Source organism: Pantherophis guttatus, chromosome 2 (assembly GCF_059756535.1).
Source record: "Pantherophis guttatus breed Tessera chromosome 2, ASM5975653v1, whole genome shotgun sequence".
NCBI classification, from domain to species: Eukaryota; Metazoa; Chordata; class Lepidosauria; order Squamata; family Colubridae; genus Pantherophis; species Pantherophis guttatus.
In genome coordinates, this window is record NC_142064.1 from 291,216,703 (window position 1) to 291,236,446 (window position 19,744).

Below are 19,744 nucleotides of genomic sequence, written 5' to 3' on the forward strand. Positions count from 1 at the left end.
AGGGAGGGAGGGAGGGCTCCCGCCTGAGGGAATCTGCGCTCTGATTGGTTGCTGAGGGTGGAAAGGGGGCGTTTCCCTTTTTTCCCGCCTTTTTCTTCTAGGCGCCTTTGAGAAGGAGACAGGTAATAATATGGAATAAGATGAAGTAAAAATTTGTATAAATAGTAAATAATAAGAAAGGATCGCTACGAAAGAGCTGTAAAAAGAGTATATAAATGTTGTATGTTTTGTTTTGTTTTACTGTTTCATAATAAAAATTATTTTTTAAAAAAGAAAAGAGCGCTGAGCTGTGGAGAGCGGGAAACTCCGGAGCCGAAGGAGGCTGAGGAGCGGCAGGGCCGGGATCGGAGTCAGCCGCGGGGAAAGGGAGGGAGGTGTGTGGTGCCGCTTCCCCCTACAAGCGCAGCGTCCGCCTGCCCGTCTCTCAGCGAGGAAACTTCCCAGCCGCTCACTTCGAAGTAGCCGAGCCTTTCCTGTGGAAGAGAAGCAGGCGGCCCGGGGCTCGTGATTGATGGCCTCCGCATGGAGCTTTCGGCCGCCTCTCCCCAGAGCTCCGAGGCATAGCAGCTGCCTGCTCCTCCCTCTCCGCCTCCCACCTGCCCTCAGCCTTGCCCCAAAGTTTGGGAAGCACCGGGGACAGTTTGTGCGCTGCGCTCGGGGCAGGAAAGCTCATGGCGAGCAGGCCAGCTGGCTCCTTCCCCAGAGAAGGGAGGGCGGCATACAGAGGAAGTGCTCTCGGCCCCAACAGGGAAGCTCCGAATGCGCGGCTTGCTTGGGCTCCTCTCTGCTGGGAGCCGCAGGCTGCACGGGGAAGGGTAGGAGCGACCGACCGGCTCAGGCGCACGGGGGAGCATTTGCTGGCTGGGCAGAGGCTGCCCCGCCTGCTGCTCCTTCCCTGGTGTTGCCTCGAGCTCCGGACAGCATCCAGCATGGCCATTCACGCCGGCAAAGGTTGGTGCAACCCTCCTCTGCCACTTCTTCCAAGGGAGCATGACTGCTTTCCAGCCGGCACGCCTCTTACCGCTTACCGCGCTCTCCTCCGGTCTTCCTGGAGGCAGCTCGCTTCCGCTTCTCCTGGCTGAGAGGGGTGAGAGGGCACGCCGGAACCCAGAAGAAGAAAAGGAGCAGAGCTGCCCACTAGGCTGGGGCTTCCCTTCCTCTCTGCGGCAGCGCATGGGGATCCCAGGCAGTGCAGCTTCGGGGCCTTTCCTCGCAGTGTCGATGACAAGGTAGGCAGGCAGGCGAGCGGGTACAGGGGAGCGACTGGGGCAGTGATCCTGGCTGGCAAGGGGGTGGATGTCCTGGGGCACGCATGTGCTCCGGCCAGCTAGTCTTCTGTTTACTGGCACGCATGCGTGCGCGACAATCAGGATGATGCACATGCGTGTGCCAGAAACCCAGAAGAGGAATGGGCGACGCCTGGCATACCAGGTGAAATGGCTCTGCGTGCCACTTCCAGCACACGTGCCATAGGTTTGCCATCACGGACCTATACTGAATCTGAGCCCCAAAGAGGGAGGGAGGGAGGGAGGCGTTGGGTGCCAAAATGGCACAACCCTAAAATTGTGGAGGAGAGAAATGGCTGAAATGGCTAGGTGAATGTAGGGGAGTCTCGGATGCCCCCCAATGGCTCCCCACAAATCCTCAGGGAGGACCGTGCCTGCTGCCATTCTGCTCCTCCAAAGGGGACTTGAGGGGAAGCAGAGCAAGGGGGCCTCTGAGCAGAAAGGGGGGTCCTGCCCCTTCACCTCCCTGGATCTGCCCACCCTCCTCCTGAACCCGTTCTGGCTTCGGACCAAAAGTAGCCTGGATGGTGGATCCAGAGGCAGCGGAGGGAGGAGCCTCCTGCGGGGGCAGCAAAAAGGAAGAGGAGGAAGAGGAAGGAAGGGAGGATTCCAGGGTTTTCTTACATCTGAAGTTTATTCTTTTATAGCAAAGCGAAGGGAAGGGAAGTGATTCGGGGGAAGAATAATGTAGATGAAGCTGCTGTGGGTTCAAAGCCAGGAGAGATGAGGGGGCTAGACTGACAGATCAGCCCAGTGTCCCTGGGGACAGTCTGGATGGTCTCCACCCCTCTCTAACAAGAAAGAGAGCCCTGAAAGGAAGCCGGGGTCTATGTGTGTCTCAGCAGGAGAAAATCCAGGCTGCCATTCTCCTCCTCCCCCCAAACTGCCACCTTCAGCCTCCATTTCTCAGAGGTTGCAAACAGGACAAAGAGTCATCAGTGACTAAAGAAAAAATAATCCTTTTGCATCGGAGAGCAGGATTAATTCATGAGTGCTGCAGAAAAAGAGATGGGGAAGAAAATCAGAATATAAAGAGACACTTTTACTGTAAATAACATACTTTTCTTCCTTTTCAGCTCCCACCCAGAAGGCAGGCCTACACTGCAGGGGGGTGGTTGACAGGCAGGGACAGATAAGAGGGAGAATCTGCCCATTTCAGGGAGGCCCCGCCCACCGCCCCAGATGTTGTCATCGGCGATCTGCACATGCGCAGAAGCAAGGCGTACATGTGAGCGAAGCAAGCAAGCGCACGCAATCCCGTTGCGAACCGGTAGTAAAGGTAAGTAGACCCCTCCCCTGCCTGAGATGCTCTGTTAATTATCAGCAATTTAGCTGGGCAGTTCTCCTGCCATTTGCTGAAGTGGCCTCCAATACCCCAGTGCAGAGGTGGGATTCAGTTACCCGCCTCCACAGTGAGCCTAACCGAATGGGTGGGTTGCTTACAAAATGCGTGTGGGAATATAAACCTGGGGTTCTCCCTCCCCAAGGGGGGAACGGGAAGGAATGGCCCCCTCCTTCCCTTCCCTTTGGCAATTTCCCAAAACCTGGAAAAATTCTGGAAAAAAATTTCCTGAAAAAATTCTTCAGGAAGTGAGGGGAGCCGAATGTCAAGTGGCAAATCATCCCTGGCCTGCTCTCGAGTTGCCGTAAGCAAAGGGGATGAGAAACTGATGAAACGGCATGGCAGCCAAAGACAGATGCACATTCCAGACTTATCTCTCTCAAGGCTGCATCCCAGGGTTACCCACAGCGGTTGGAGGGGAGGGATCTCTACAACCCGCAAAATTGCTCCGTTGGCAGATGTGATTGATGACACACCCTTGGGAGAGGGGGGAAGCAAGGTCATGATTGGGGCGTAAATTATGTAGGGTCACAGCTGTCTTCACTTGGGAACGTGCGGACATGAAGCTCCTAATAAATAACTGGATTTCTTTGGAAGCTTGGCTCGAGGCTCATGATTTAATGAGGGCATCCGTCAGAACCCTGACACTCTCCTCTTTTGCAATTTCCCAATACTTGGAAAAATTCTGGGCAAGATTTTAGCGTTTGTGTCTGCTTTTGTTTTTGATTGCAATACTTTTTCAGGTCTCTGTAAGGAAAAGCTGCCCAAAATCCAAAAATTGTTTTTTGTTAAAAAAGGAACAATTAAGGATAATTTGTAGGAGAGGTTGAGATGAGGGAAGAAGAGGAGAAACTCACCTGCAGGAGGTTGGATGGGAGTTGCTGGAAGGAGAAAAAGGCACAATCAGAACCCTTCATGGGCTGGAGGACTCAGCGGGACCCCCTCCCCATTGATAGCCCATAATAGGTTGTGTGATCTTCACTTATAGCCCCTCCAAGAACAGAAGTTCCCAAAAATATTCCTCCAGGGGGCCCTCTTGGCCACCTGCTAAGCTTGAGGAGAGGCCTCCCCTAGAGGGTCCCTGTCAGATGTAAATGCCTTATTCCCTAATGTGTAAATAATGTATATATGGGATATCAGAGGTTAACTTATTCTTTGATTCTTAATGTATTCATAATTCACCACTCCCACTCTTGGCTCCACCCTTTGTATATATAAGGAGCCACCTTCACCATTTTCTTTTGCTTCTATCTGTGAATATTCAGTGAATATAGAATGCCTATTATAATTAAAGAGAAATATATTTAAACCTCTAACTCTTATTATTATTATTGAGTCTGATCCTGAAAATATTGCAACAAACTGGTAGCAGAGGATGGTTAATTGACTCAATAAATACCTAAAAATGTCTAAGAAAGATAGGCCCAACACCAGGGCCTACAGCAAAGAAATAGAAACTGAACAAGAAATAATCAACGAATCCACAAACGCGATTTCGAGAGAATCCGGAGAATACACCACTGAAGAAGAAGAATTAATAAATGAAAATGATGGCCAGGAGGAAATCGAAATAGAAAATAACGAACTCAGGTCAGAGATATTGAAGTTATTAAAAAACCAGAAGAATGATGAAAGCCTCATCGCGAACCTCCAAGAAATGCTGAAGAACAGCGGAGCAGTGAGAGAGAAAAACATCGCTAAAGAGAAACCCAAAGACCAAAAAACTGTGAGTGATATGACTACAGAGAAAGTCGTTATGAAAAAGAAAAAATGTGATCCCGCGCGAAATTTTGAATGGCAGCCATCTTGGTTTCAACAAGCCTCCAAAGTGAGCGAAGCAGAGCCAATCAAAATGCTCAGTTCAAAATTTCTGGCGCGAAAAACGTTATCAGACTACGAAAGTAAAAAGGAGGATTCAAACTCTTCGGAAGAGCCAGAATCAGAAAGTGAAGACGACTTAACGAAATCCCAAGTAAAGTCAGCAATGAAGACGCTTTTTGCTGCATTTGGGCCAAAATTAAAAATTTCCAAAGTGCCAACGAAGAAGCAAGCGAACAAGCCGATACTTCAAGACCTGCACGCTCCCATCCTGACTTCGAGAGCGACGACGCCCGAGCCCAGAGAGCCATGTCGATTCCGCCCTACACCGCAGACCGAAGCAAGTGCCAACGCACCCAAAAGAAAGAGAAGAACAGTCGCCGCCATCAGAACTCATAAGTCCGAGCCAGAGACCGACTCGTCTGAAGAGGAGCGGAGCGAGCGAGCTACAATGGAGAGAACCTTCCACGACGACGTCAAAGAAGAAATGAACAACGCGCATGTGCGAAACTACGTAGACGGTCCGGAAAGACTTGAACTGGCCAGAGAACCGCGCAGACTCGTTGCGAGCATCCCTATGCCGTTTTGCAATTTCCTACACTTGCGAGACCACGGACTACCTCAGGTTGTAAGTAATGGACAAAATAATGTGGGTAACTTACCCAGTGACTTCCCAAAACTTAGGGTTGATGGCATTAATTTGCAAGAATGGTATCAACAGCTCCAGGTTGTCTTTATGAAAGAAAATTTACTATTTTTTATCACTAGTCCCCCAAGAAGACCTTGGACTTTAAAAATAGATTGTTTACACCATAAGGCATTTTTCTTAATAATATCTAGCGTGTCTCCTGCAATGTATCATAGCATCAAACCAAATCTAACTGTTTCAGAAATAATTCAATGCATGTTTAATTTGTTTCACAGCGATAGTGTAGCTACCACCACAAGAATGTCTAAGGACTTCTTTTCTTCCAGAGTAAAACCAGGGGTTTCCATAAGTGAGCATTTAATATCTTTAAACAAAATAAGAGCTGAGCTGCATTTGAGGGGGGAAGTGATTTCAGATCAAACAATGAAAAGTGTTATTATCAACTCACTTGATTCATCATGGGATAGTTTTATGTCACACTTAGACACCATCAATCTAGGATATTTATCAATAGAAAGTCTATCTAACAAATTGATAGCAGAAGACAATTCAAGAAAAAATCGTTATAGCAATCACACAGAACACAAATCTTTTAGGAAGGTAGCTTTCCAAGAAAAATATAATGAAACTTTTAAATGCCACAATTGTGGGTCCAGGGAACACAATAGAAGAGATTGTCCCAAAATTCCAAAGGAAAGACATAGGTCAGAATATAGGAATAAATACAATTATAGACAGTCTTCAACAGATAGACATAAATATAGAAGCCCACCAAATTACAGAGAAAGTAGAGGGGGCAGAGAAAATTCAAAAGAGAGAAAATCTGGTTCACTGAATGGACTAAATAAACAAGACAGCACTAAAACGCAACAAAATGAGAACAATAATTGGCTTATTGATTCTGGGGCAACTAATCACACCACTAATAACAAAAATATATTGTCTTCATTTACAGAAGATAAGTTTGTAATAAAGGTAGCTAATCAAGAAAAAGTTCAAGTATTAGGCAGAGGGAATGTGACCTTGCCTGGTCTAGGAAAAATAGAGGGGGTATTGTTAATACCAGAAATACCTCATAACATACTAAGTGCCATAAAACTAAGCAGAGATTCTGACATCAATATAGTTTTCTCAAAGGGAAAAGCAACTTTAGAGAAGAATAAAACAAATGTAGGCACTGTGATGATTAAAGGAGGCCTACCCTATCTGATAACAAAAGAAAGATGGTTACATAACATTGATTCAAATATGGAAGATTGTATTGAGGCAGATGATGAAAATATTAGTAACAGTGACAATGATGAATGTAAAATATCTCATGATCACACAGATACACACAATGAGAAGAAACCAAAAATAGGTAAACCAATTCATGACGAGTGTGCTCACATCTTACATAGGAAGTTAGGACATGCAAGTTTTCCTGTAGTACAAAAAATGACTGAACACGCAGAAGGTGTCAAAATTAAAAATTGTGAAAATTATTTGGAATGCTCAGTATGTAAATCTACTAAACTAAAAACTAGTCCCAGGCCAAAAAAATCCACCAGATCAACTAACAAAATTTTTGACTTAGTACACATGGACTTAGTTGGCCCATTAACTCCATCAATCACTTATAGAAAACGTTACTTCCTAACAATAGTAGACGATTACAGTCGCTATGGTTTTGTTTACACATTAAAACACAAGGATGAAACCTTTCAAAAATTTAAGGAATTTTACAAACGCATAGAAACACAACATAATATCAGAATAAAACAAATTATGACAGATAGGGGATGTGAATTCATGTCTAAAGAATTCTCCCAATGGTTAAAGGATAGAGGAATGCTACATTACACGTCTAGTCCATTTTCTGCGTTCCAGAACGGGATTGCAGAGAGAAAGAATTCCACATTACAAACCATGATTAGGTGCACATTAGAGGATGCTGGTTTAGGCAAACAATTTTGGTCAGAAGCCTTACATTATTCAAATTACACTCAAAATAGAACCTGGTCCAGTATTGTGAATAAGACACCATATGAGGTGATGTATAATAGGAAACCAAAATTAGCACACATGCACATATTTGGGGTCACTGCAGACGTACACATACCTAAACAGTTGAGAAGAAAGGGAGAAAACGTATCCAGAAGACTAAGATTTATGGGATATGAAACTGGCACCAAAGGGTACAGATTCATTGATAATAATAACAAATTTATAGTTTCCAGAACAGCTGTGTTCCATGAACAGGCCAACTGGTCTAAATTACATCTTAATGAAATATTTCCAAATAAATGCAAAGATACAAAATCTCGTGAGGAAGGGACAATAGAAAATCAAAATATCAACAAAAATAAAAACAAAACCAAAACATGGACAAATAGTCAACACAAAATAAAGACAGACACATTAACAAAAAAGGAAGCAAGATATTTGCATGACTACCATAGCAAACCTGAAAGAGCTATTAGGAACAACAGAAATCAAATACCAAATAAATACAGAGATTACATAATGCATATGGATGGTGAACAAATAACACCTAATACATATGAGGAAGTATTAAAACTCCCTCGTGAAGAAAAGGAAAAATGGGAACTAGCTATGAAAAAAGAGATGGAAAGTTTGCAAGGATTAAATGTATTCACACCTGCGATTGCACCTAAAGATAAAACAATTATTGGTACCAGGTGGATTTATAAAATTAAGAACCTAGAAGGAGGCAATACCCTATACAAAGCTAGATTGGTTGCACAAGGTTATGCACAAAAATATCCGGAGGACTATACTGACACGTACTCCCCCACAGTAAGAACAGAGAGTGTTAAAACAGCTCTAGTAGTAGCATCCGCACTCAATCTTGATGTATTTCAATATGACATACAGACTGCGTATCTACACGCAAAACTAGATAAGGAAATATATGTAAGAGCACCTCACAGTCAATACACTAATAAAAATGAAATTTGGCTATTGAACAAGAGTCTATACGGATTAAAGCAATCTGGCAAAAGATGGTACGATTGCTTGGTAAAAGTACTTAAGACCATGGATTTCAACGCTACCACTGCTGATAACTGTTTCTTTGTCAAAAAGAGTGATGATCACATTGAATTTGTATTGATTTATGTAGATGATATTTTATATATAGGAAAACACAAAGAGAGAAGAGAAATCTTTGTAAACAAGCTAAATGAACATTTCTCGTTGAAATCTCTAGGTAAAGTAAACAAATACCTTGGTGTACAAATTAACAAAACTAAAAGGGGATTCAAACTTACTCAGAAAGATAAGATTATTGAACTTCTAAACAAATGCAATTTAAACAATGCCAAACCCTGTGACACTCCTATGCAAACTGATTTCCTTAGAAATACTGATGAATCTTCCCCTGAATTCAAGGATAATACATTTTATAGATCAGTCATAGGTTCACTTCTTTATATATCTAATTGGACTAGGCCAGATATTGCATTACCACTCAATTTATTATCAAGGCACGTTAGCAAACCAACAGTGTATCACTGGGAAGCTGTCAAAAGAATTTTAAGATATCTGAAAAGTACATTAGACTTTTGCCTAGTATTAGAACCTAGTGATAATAAAGAACCAAAACTTACATGTTACGCAGATGCGGATTGGGCTGGAGATATATCATGCAGAAAAAGTACTTCTGGTTATATTTTTCTGTTAAATGACTGTCCAGTTTACTGGTACACTGGTAAACAAGAACTGGTAGCCACTTCAACCACAGAAGCGGAATATGTTTGTTTATCCAAAGCTGCAAATAACCTTGTATGGTTTAATGATTTAATTTCAGATGTTTGGAAAAAACCTGCTTTGCCTTTTGTTATGCATGAAGACAATAAAGCGGCCATTGAAATATCTAGATCCGATGCCATTGGACAAAGATCCAGGCATATAGATATAAAATTTAAGCATGTGAGACAATTGTCTCAAGATGGATTTATCAAAGCAGTGCATTGTGATACCTCTGAACAATTAGCTGACATATTGACGAAGCCTTTACCTTCTAAACAGCACAAATACTTAACTTCCAAATTGTATGTCTTATATTGTCCTGAATCTGAATGTAATTGGTGTTGCATAGCGAACCGGCATTTAGAGGGGGATTTGTCAGATGTAAATGCCTTATTCCCTAATGTGTAAATAATGTATATATGGGATATCAGGGGTTAACTTATTCTTTGATTCTTAATGTATTCATAATTCACCACTCCCACTCTTGGCTCCACCCTTTGTATATATAAGGAGCCACCTTCACCATTTTCTTTTGCTTCTATCTGTGAATATTCAGTGAATATAGAATGCCTATTATAATTAAAGAGAAATATATTATTATATTTATTATTATTATTATTCTTATTATTAACTCTTATTATTATTATTGAGTCTGATCCTGAAAATATTGCAACAGTCCCCTCCCCACCACCTCTCCTCCAGCCCCCCAGACTCACCTTTCTTGCTCTTCAGGTAGGAGAAGAGCCCCACAGCCAGGAAGGCCACTCCTATCACGGCCCCCATGATCCCCGTCCAGAGTTTGCTCCTGGCAGAGCTGGAGGAACGGGGCTCTGGGGAAGGAGAAGGAGCCTCACCTGAGCAGGAGGATCAGGCCCACCTTCCCCCAGGAGGCTCCATTCCAGCTCTCCCCATGGGGTGGGTCTCTCTGCCTTCTCAGGGCAGGATGGGGTCCCCAGAGCAGGAGGGGAGGGAGGGGAGGGACTTACCCCACTGGACGGTGATGGGGGCCTCCAGGCTGGCATGCCCCACCTTGCAAGCGTAGACGTCCCCCCGTTGGGGCTGGGTCTCCAGCATCACCTGGAGCTGGTAGGTCCAGTCTCCGTTCTGGAGCTCCTCCCCAAAGGCCACGCCCTCCTCCTCCGGCCGCCCGTTCTTCAGCCACTGGATCTCGATCTCCACGGGGTAAAAGCCGGTCGCGGTGCAGAGGAGGATGGTGTTGGGGGAAGAGGGCTCCATCTTGGTGGGGGAGATGGTGACGGTGGGCTTGGCTGGAGGGAAGGAGGAGAAGGAGCCACATGAGAGACACAACAGGAGGCTTCGGCTGAACCCTGGAAAGGCCAAAGGGCTTTGGGTGTTGGGAGCCCCAAGATGGGGGACTTTAGCCAACTTCCTTCTGGGTGGAGCTGCATCGTCCCAGAGACCCAGTTGGCAATTCTGGAGATTCTCCTGGACTCCCGGAGAGCAGGGGGCAGTCACGGCTAGGAGAGAGTCTGTGAGACTTTGGGTTAGTTGTGGCCACTTTGGGAAATAAATTTAATAAATAAGTTTACTAAACAAACAAACAAATGTTGTGGTATTACACCTAATTAAAAGTGTGGTTTCATTTTCAATGAGATCCCAAGAATCATCCGACTCGTGCTGAGTCTGTCCTTCCCGTCTTCTGCGTTATTTCTTTCCTGGAGGACAGGAGAGAGGACGGAGCCAAATGCCTCTGAGCAACCCTGAAGGTGATCAGCCGAGCTAGCAAAGAAAGAAAGAAAGAGAAAGAGGAGAGGAGAGGAGAGGAGAGGAGAGGAGAAGAGAAGAGAAGAGAAGAGAAGAGAAGAGAAGAGAAGAGAAGAGAAGAGAAGAGAAGAGAAGAGAAGAGAAGAGAAGAGAAGGCTTTACAAACTGAAAATGGCCTTTTTTAAAAAAACAAGAAATGCAAATTTTGGATGAGAAAAAGTCTTTTAGCAAGAAAATGGAAGGATCAGATTTTAAATCTGTAATGTATATGGTTTTGGCGGGAAGTTTAAAAGACAATGGGTCAATTGTAATTGGTCAGCTCCCGGCCCAGCAAGGTATATAAAGGGAGCTCCGTTACTGTATTTCTTGCTGAAGTCAGAGGTGAAATGTAAAATTTGTTACCACCGGTTCTGTGGGCGTGGCTTGGTTGGGGGGGGGAATGTGACTGGGTGGGCGTGGCCAACTTTTTTTTAAAAAAACTTTTCAAAGCATTTTTTCATCGGAAGAGGTTGTAGAAAAAAATGCTTTTAAAAGTAAAAAAAAGCCTCTGATGATTGTGCGGCTCAGCTGGGCATGGTGGGGGGGCCCCGCAGGGATTTTTGCTACCGGTTCTCTGAACCACCCACTGCCATCGCTACTGGATCGGGTGATCTGGTCCGAACCGGGAGTATTTCATCTCTGCTCTGAATGAAGAAAGCCCCCCCCCCAAAAAAGCAGGAGATCCATAGAAAGGGGTTGACAGGTGAAAAATTGTCCACTAATTCTTTTTTTATTTTGGGTGAAAAATGAGGTTTTATCCCAAAGTGCCAAAAGCAGCATTTCTGGAGCAGAGGAGGAGAGGGAGGGGCTTCTGGGTGGGAAGAGGGAGGGAGACGGGAGGTTCCTGAATAGGATAGAAATGAATCAGGGATAGAGAGAAATATATATGTAGATACAGGGAGTCCTCGATTTAGGACCACAATTGAGCCCAAGATTTCTGTTGCTAAGTGAAACCTTTGTTCAATGAATGTTGCCCCATGTTACGACCTTTCTTGCCACAGTCATTAAGTGAATCACTGCAGTTGTTAAATGAGTAACAGGGTTGTTAAGTGAATCCGGCTTCCCCAGGGACTTTGCTTATCAGAAGGTCGCAAAGGGGGATCATGTGACCCTGGGACGCTGTGTCCGTCACAAGTACGAGTCTGTTTCCAAGCACCTGGATTTGGACCACGTGACCCTGGGGAGGCTGCAAGTCGGTCGTAAGTGTGAAAAAGGGTCATAGGTCATTTTTTTCCACTGCTGTTGTAAATTTCAATGGTCACTAAATGAATGGTTGTTAAGTGAAGAAGTGTGTGTATTGAGCAGGAGAGAGAGAGAAAGAGACCTTGCTGGATTCACCCCCACCCCACCCCCCAAAATAACATATTTGGATGGATTTTCCTGGCGGGGGGAAATGAATCCAAGGGATCCCAGATTCCAGGCAGGAGGAGAGTTTGGATCCTGGGAAGAAAAGGAGGATTTTGTAAATCTGAGAATGCAGAATAAATAAATGAGGAGTAAAGTTTAAGTTTAAGTTTAATGCAATTTATATGCCGCCCTATCTCCAGTGGACTCAGGGCGGCTCACAACAGTAAAATACACAACAACATTAATACAATATAAAATTAAAAATCCGAATCAATACAATTTAAAATCAGTTTAAAAACTATTAAGAAAACCCCCCCTCATCAGTCCAGGCTACGAAATAACCAGGTCTTCAACTCTCGGCGAAACGAGCGAAGGCCAGGGGCCGTCCGGAGCTCCCACGGAAGTTAGTTCCAAAGGGTGGGTGCGCCCACAGAGAAAGCTCTCCCCCTGGGAGTCGCCAGCCGACACTGTCTGGCCGACGGCACCCTGAGGAGGCCCTCTCTGTGGGAGACGGTTGGTGGCTGCAGGGGGTCCGACAAATATCCCGGACCTAAGCCATGAAGGGCGTTATAGGCGATAACCAGCACCTTGAACCTCAGCCGAAGGGCAACCGGTAGCCAACGCAGGCCACGCAGGAGGGGTGTGACATGGGAGTGTCGGGACTCTCCCATCACAACCCGCGTGGCCGCATTCTGCACCAGTTGAAGCCTCCGAGGGGTTTCCATGGGCAGCCCTAGGTAGAGAGCGTTGCAGTAGTCGAGACAGGAGGTGACCAGCGCATGAGTAACGGTGCGAAGGGCATCTTGGTCCAAATAAGGATGAAGGGATGAAGTAAAACCTTCATCCGGAGGATCCTAAGGAGTGAAATGAAGGGGGGGGGGGTCCTGGCATCCTCCTCCCAGGGAAGAGCCCCCCTCCCTCCCTCCCAGACTCACCTCTCCGGCCAATCCCGCGCTCCTCCGCCTTGGCCGCCTGGTAGCTGTACACCCGGTAGTTGTACCGGCAGAAGCGATCCACGGAGGCCTTCTTGTACTGCAGGGTGACCTTGTCTCTGTTCCACCTGTCCACATCGGGCTGCCCCAACGGACTGACAGCCACGTATTTCCCGAGGTCGCTGTCGAAGTAATCGGTCTCCTGCCGGTCGTAGATGCCCTTCTCCAGGTATCTCACCCGCTGCGTCCCGTTGAAGAAGCGGCACACGGCCTTCACCTGGTGCAGGAAATGGGCTGCGAGGCGGAGGAGGAGGAAGGCCATCAGGACGGACTCCAGGGCCCATCGTTCCCAGCAGCTAGTAGAGAAGGGGGGTCTATGCAGGAAGGGGGCGGGGCAGGGGACCTTCCTTTGAGGTACTGGTGGAAGATGCCCCCTGGAGGAGGGAGGGGGAATTCTCAGTCTCAGAGAGGAAGGCAGACTTCCTGGGGGGTCTGGAGGGGGAGAGGAAAGAAAGAGGGGGAGGGGGGAAGGGACCTCCTCCATCCTCCCAGGGTGGGAAAAGGCAGCCAGAAGCTCAACCGGTCCTGCAATCCCATTCAGTCTCTGCAGGGAAGGTTGGATCTCAAGGGGCAGGAAGGAGGGGGGGGACGGCTGGAGGGTAAGTAACGTCCACCCCCCCCCCGCTCTCTCTACCTTTGGGAGGGGATCTGGGGAGGGGCCACAATGAGGACATCTAGACCGACTCTCCTGGGGTCTCCCAGCCCTTCAACCCCCACCTTCCCTCCGTCTTTCCCTCCCCTTTTCTCCTTCCCCCGAATCTTCAGCCCAGCTCCCTCCCTTTGGGGGACTGTGGACGATCACCCCTCTTTCCTCTCCCCCTCCCCAAAAAGAGCCTCTCAAAGGGAGGGTCTCCCGCCCGCTTCACAAAAGGGAGCCAGTTTCCGAGGAGCAACTCAAGCCCCCAACATCCTCCTCCCTCTCTTCCCCCTCCCCTCCAGGGGGATTATGGGGGTGGGGGTGTTCTGCGTCTCCTCCCCCAATTCAGAGTCTCCCCATGAAGGGCCCGAAGCCCCCCAAAGGCTGACCCCCCTTTGGATGCCTGACCTCCAAAGCCCCAAATCTGAGATTGAGAAGAAAAAGTGAAGTTTCTGAAGAAGCCGAAAGACTTTCGCTCAAATGCCTCAGTTTCCCTCTTTCGCTTTTCCTCCCCTTCCTCTTTCCCTGCAGCCCCCTCCCACCCAGGCACAGGAGAGGCTTTGACCCCCACCTGGCTACATGGGGGAAGGGTTAGGATTAGGGTCTCTCTCCGTCCTCCTGGGGGGGCTGTGGGGAGGAAGGGGGAGGAGACCACGCAGAGATCGAGGCTGCTGGAGGCTTCCTTCCCCCTTCCCAGCCCCCTCCTCCCCCGCCCAGCCCCCTCCTCACCGGGGGTCTCCTCCCCCCCTTCGCTCCCGGGGATCCGGGCCAGCGCCCCCAGCAGCAGCATCAGGGGGAGCCCAGCCAAAGCCATGGAGGCTCCCCACAAGCGCCCCAAAGGGGGGAGAAAGACGCTCCCAGCCCCAGAGGAGGAATCGGAGGGTCTGGAGGGGGGGAGGAGGTTTCCTCGGACTTCGGAAGAGGGCGTGTCCACAAAGAGCAGGAGGACCAATGGGAATCCTCCCTTCTGCAGCGTCATCGGTCTCCGGGCAGAGCCTCCCTTGACTTCGCCCGATGCAGGAGATAGTTCTGCGCAGAGAGAGAAGCGGAGAAAGTGGGGGAGGGGATCCCTTCAGTCTTGGGGGGCTGCAATCTGGGGGGTCTTTCATGCCAGCTCCGGAGGAGAATGTCCTCTTCCTTTTGCCCCCCCCCCCATGATTCTCCTCCACTCTCCCTTTCTCTGGGCGCCTGGACTGGAGGGTGGACTAGATGCCCTCTGAGTTCCCACCGTGCCCAGAAGGAGCCTAAGGTGGAGCTGCGGAGAGTCCAGAAGGGCAAAGTGGATCCAGAGCTCGAGGGGTCCTTCGGGGCTCGGAAGGGGAGGAGGGACCCCCAGCAGCTGCCCTGGATGACGAGGGGGGAGGGGCAGCCCCACAGCCAGCCAGGACTTGGGGGTCACACGCTCCCCCCAATCCGAAGGGAAGCCAGGAAAAGCCTCAGCTGACAGTCCAGGCAGGATCTGCAGGGATCCCTCCTAATGCAGCCGGATCCTCTCACGAGCCCCCCCCCCCCCCTTCACAGGGGAATCTCCTTGAAACTCGCGTCTCCCTTGCTCAGAACGTCTGGACGGACCGGCTCCTTCAGGTTTCCCTCCCCTGAACCCCGGTTGTGTAGGAATCTCCCTCTTCCTTTCTCTCTGTGGGTCGGGATCCCCCTTTTCCTTGCAAAGCAGCCCCGGATGAAGATCCCGGAATGAAGTTCGGCCGTTTCTCCTCCGCTTCCCGCTCCTTTCCTCGGAGAACGTCCACATCTTCTCCCATAATGCACCACAATCTCTACTTTCAGCAGAAAAATATATAGAAAGTTACATTTTGGAAGAAATTTTGCCACCTGATAGTCCAGGAATCCCGAGAGGAAAACTTCTGGTTGTCAATAAGTGCTGTGGGGTTTTCTGACCCACCGCATAGAGGTCGGCTTCAGTTCCAGAAGGGCTGCTGGTGAGCTGGGGGGGGGGGGAGAGAATCGGGGGGGGGGAGAGAATCATCCCCCTGAAGGACCGGAGGAGGGGAGCCCATCAGGGGTTCAGCCCAGCGCCAGGAGGGTCCCCGGCAGCTTCCCCTTTTAAGGAGAGTCCCAGGGTTTCTCCCCCTTCCCCCTATGCAGGAGGGGCTGGGGGGGCTGAAGGCTTCGGGTGGGGGGAGGGCCGAGGGGGAGAGGGAGACTCAAAGGCTGAAGGGGACCTTAGAGATCTTCTAGTCCAGCCCCCCCTGGCTGAGGCAGGAGCCCTTATCCCACCCCGGACAAATGGCTCTCCGACCTCTTGAAGACCTCCAGGGATGGAGCCCCCCTCCGCCCCCCCCCCGATTCCAGATGGGGGAGGGGCTGCTGCACTGATTCATTGGTTCTCAGGTGATGCCTCCCCATCTCCTCCCCTGGGACTTCCAAGGGGGGGTCTGAGTTCAGCCATGAGGCTGCCAAGGGGGGCTCCAGGGAGAAGAGGGAAATTGTCCCTAATTGACTTAATGAGGGGGTTAATCAAAGGGGAGGCCTCCCTCCCTCCCTCCTTCCAGAGGTTTCCTATTGAGCAGGAGGAAGATGGGGCGGCCATGGGGGAGGCAGCAAAGGGGGGAGCCAGAAATGTCCGAAGGAAAAGGGGGGGACAGGAAGGGCAATTTAGAGACCTGCAGTGCTCCCTCCCCCTCCCCCAAAGACAGGGATCCTCCCCCCCTTCCCTCCCTCCTGCAGCCTCCCAGAACCTGGAGGAAGTTTTCGTGCTTTGTGTGTGTCTGTTTTGGTGTTTGAGGGCACCTCATGGAGGAGTTTTGCGCAAGGAAAATCTGGCTGAAATTTCAAGGCTCTCCTTTGTTTGGAGCACGGAGGCCCTGCAGGGAGAGTTTGAGGGCGGTTCGATCTGTTTAGAAATGATTTTTTTAAAAAAGAAAATGGAAGAATTAAAGGGTTTTTAGAAACTGGGTTGGGGGAGGGGTTCAGGTGAGGGAGGAAGAGGAGAAACTCACCTGCAGGAGGTCGGATGGGAGTTGCTGGAAGGAGAAAAAAGAGCCAATCAGGAGCCTTCCTGGGCTGGGGGAGTCAGAGGAGCCCCCTCCCCATCGATAGACCCCATGACGTTTCCTGATGGGAGGAAGCTCTCCAAATAGATTTCTCCCCACTGCTTCCTACCTATCCAGACAGGCTGGATCCCTCCGTCATGTGAAGAAGGGATCATCCAGATCACACCCAGCCCTTCAAGATCAGACTTTGCCCTGCAGGTGTTAGAGAGCCGGCTCCCCTCCAGAGGTTGTGGCTGCTCCATCCCTGGAGGCTTTGAGGGAGAAACTGGGCAGCCCTTTGACCAGAAGGGCATAAGCTCTCCTGCTTGAACAGGGGGTTGGACTGGATGACCTCCAGGGTCCCTCTCAACTCTGTTATTCTGGATCCCGTGTGTTGCATTTCCAGGTGTCAGAAAAATCCCCCAATACATTTCTCCCCACTGACCTCGACCTACCTAGGCAGGGTGGATCTCCCAGGGGTCAGACTTCCTGGCCCAACAAGACCTTCCTCCACCAGATGACCCCCTTCCTCTCCAGCCCCACAGACGCCCCTTTCCTGCCCTTCAGGGTGAGGGTCAGGCATCGACCAAATCCCCCTCAGTCAATTGCGGAAGGCAGCTCTGCTTGCAACTGCTGAAATCCCGCCAGGAGGAGACCTTTGGCGCCATCAAACTCCCACCTCCGCCTCTCCCGGGTCCTCGGAAGGGCTCGATGGGCGGACACAAAGGCCAAATCCAGGCTGAAGAGCTGAACATCCCCCGGCCCCTCCGAGAACCATCCCCTCCAAAGGACCCCTCGGAGGCTCCTCTGCCTGGAGACGGATGACGCTCACAAATCTCCATTTTTCATTGGGTGGGACGGACGTTCGACTGTCTGGAAGTCAGAAATAGGATTCCGTGGCGCTGCCGCTCCCTCCTCTTGCTTTCCCCTCCCCCCTCTCCCCCCTCGCTTTTCCCCTCCCCCTCCCTCTCTTCACTCCCCCTAACTCTCCTCCCTCCCTCGGCCCTCCACTCCTCATCCCTCCCCCTCACTCTTCCCCCTGGCTCCCTCCCCACTCCCTCCCACCCCCAGTTTTCCCTCCTGCTCTTCGTGGGCAGCCTTTCCTCCCTCTTGACCCAGGACTGGGGGTCGGCTTCCTCATGCACCGGAGACCGGCAGGAAAGGGGGGAGGGCTCCCAGGGGAGGAGCGTAAAGAGGGGCTTGGAGACCCCCAATTTCCTCCCTTGCACCCTGAGCCTCAGGAAGGTGGGAAAGACTAAAAGGCTACTGTAGTTAGAGGTGGGGGCAAGGACCAAGGAAGGTGAGACCCCCACTCATTTTAACCTTTTCCCCTTTGTCTGGACAAGGGGAATTGGATTCCCACGAGGTCTTCCAAACGGCAGGAACTGAGAAAGGGGGGAAGGGGAGGAGAGTTTCGGGGAGATCAGGCAAGGCTGAGAGAGGAACGGGAAGTGAATCTTTTGAGGGAGGGGAGTTGGAGGAGGGCCTGGAGCTTCTCCCTCCTTGTCTTGGAGGAGTTTCAGCCTCTACAGCAGCCCAGAGGCTTCCTGGTGGTCTCCCATCCTCAGGCCCATCTCTCTCAGCTGGGTGAGGGCATCGGAGGCTGGGCAGCTGCCAGCTGTTGAGGGCTGAGGATCAAATACCAGCTAATGGTTGGTGATGCCAGATCAGAGCCCCCACCCTCTCCCAGCTGCAGCAGGCAGACATCCCACAGGGCACCTATCCTGAGGCGGCCTGGATCCTCTCCTGGGATGGGGGGAGGGGCAGCACCAGCCTCAGCAGGCCAGAACTGGGTCCCCTCCTGCAGCTGAAGGAGGCGGCAGAGTCCGAACCTGCCCCACAATTGTGTGTTTGGACACAGCCAGTCTCACAAAATTGGCCCCAGATCCAGAGAGACTCTGGTGGGATCCCATCGCTCTCCTGATCAAAGCAGAACTTTCCCCTCCCCCACAAGACTTTGATTCTCTCTTGAGTTCTTCCTGACACCCCCACCCCTCATACACACACACACACACACACACACACACACACCCAGAGCAGCCCTTCCTTCTCCAGCCCCCAAGAGCTGCAGAGGCGCTTGGGCTTCGCTTCCCCAGCCTGAAGCTTTGGGCTCCTCCGAAGCGGAACTGAGGAACCGGCCAGGATCCAGCAGGCAACAAGCCTCCATTCTCCCTCAGGGACTCCCCTCCTCCTCCTCCTCCGCCCCATGGCTGAGTCTGCAGGTGGGGCAGCCACAAGGTCCTCTGCCCCATTGGAGGCGGCTGAAGGGGCCCTTCCCCCCACAACCTCATTATAGCTCTCTAGTCCTTTTCTCCCTCAGTTAAAGCCCATTGAAGAAAGGAGTCCCTGACTTATGACGGTTCATTTAGTGACCTTTTGAAGTTACAATGGCACTAAAAAAAGTGGGGGAGCTTCCTACGGGCCTCTGCTAATTAACAAAACCTTCATCCGTTTCCTCTGGTTGGTTGGGAGGCTCCGAATATTCCCCCATCCCTCTTTTCTCCCCTTTTATCTCAACCGAAATGCATTGAAGGAGGTTTTTCTTTCTTCTGTTGCATTTCTAGATCAGTTTGTTTATTTTTTATATACATAGTGCAACTCCACCTTCACCTCTTTTATTAGGTCTGTTTCTTTGGAGCCCTTTAAATGTGAAGATATTAAATGTTGAGAGCTGGAAGAGGAAACTGCACAATGGTCCAGAACACCCCATTGTAGTCAAGTGAGGGCGGGGCTCCTGTATGAGGTGATCTGCGCTCTGATTGGTTGCTTTGGGTGGAAAGGGGGAGTTTCCCTTTTTCCCGCCTTTTTCTTCCATGGGCTCAGAATGCTGTTTGAGATTTACCTCACAATCTCCCGGCATTCCCGACTATCTTGTCTGCTGTGAATGTAGATGTGAAATACATTTATTTACATAAAACTACAAGTTTGTGTCCGTGTCTCCCACTTCCTTTGGACAGCTGCTGCCTGATTCCTCCGCATTAAACCTCTTTAGTTGCACCTTCCAATTTTGGGTTTCGTCCCATGAAGTTTTGGTGATTGCAACAATGTCACACCTGCCTTTGGGCTCCACCTTCACCCCATTTATTCCTCGTACTTTGAGCATCCGTGCAGAGGCATCTGAGTCCCTTTTTGACTGACCCCATATTTGCTTTCTACATCTCCTGCT

General features: G+C 49.6%; 2 protein-coding genes across 2 annotated transcripts in view; both read right to left on the reverse strand.

Annotated features, from left to right (window-relative positions):
• Positions 1-1,810: 1,810 nt before the first annotated feature.
• The window catches only part of LOC148116146 (H-2 class II histocompatibility antigen, E-S beta chain-like), a 70,378-nt gene continuing 52,444 nt past the window's right edge, over positions 1,811-19,744 (reverse strand). Inside the window, exons 5-6 of the mRNA XM_087884951.1 lie at positions 3,486-3,509; positions 1,811-2,280 (exon numbers count right to left, since the gene is read on the reverse strand). Coding sequence (XP_087741077.1) covers positions 2,267-2,280; positions 3,486-3,509 — 38 coding nt within the window. The 3' untranslated portion in view covers positions 1,811-2,266. The remainder of the gene's footprint in view (positions 2,281-3,485; positions 3,510-19,744) is intronic.
• LOC148116147 (H-2 class II histocompatibility antigen, E-S beta chain-like) lies at positions 4,517-14,493 on the reverse strand. The gene is made up of 5 exons (XM_087888283.1): positions 14,318-14,493; positions 12,895-13,185; positions 9,835-10,116; positions 9,565-9,678; positions 4,517-4,521 (listed from the first exon to the last, which is right to left on the reverse strand). The coding sequence occupies exons 1-5, from the start codon at positions 14,400-14,402 to the stop codon at positions 4,517-4,519; spliced, it is 777 nt and encodes a 258-aa protein (XP_087744409.1). The 5' UTR covers positions 14,403-14,493.

Excerpts from the sequence above, each read along its gene's own strand:
- LOC148116147 (XM_087888283.1), bottom strand. The coding sequence starts at position 14,402 with ATGGCTTTGGCTGGGCTCCCCCTGATGCTGCTGCTGGGGGCGCTGGCC. Across the intron at positions 13,186-14,317 it reads AGGGGGGGAGGAGACCCCCG|CCCATTTCCTGCACCAGGTG; the intron begins GTGAGGAGGGGG and ends TCCGCCTCGCAG. Across the intron at positions 9,679-9,834 it reads CCCCATCACCGTCCAGTGGG|AGCCCCGTTCCTCCAGCTCT; the intron begins GTAAGTCCCTCC and ends CTCCTTCCCCAG.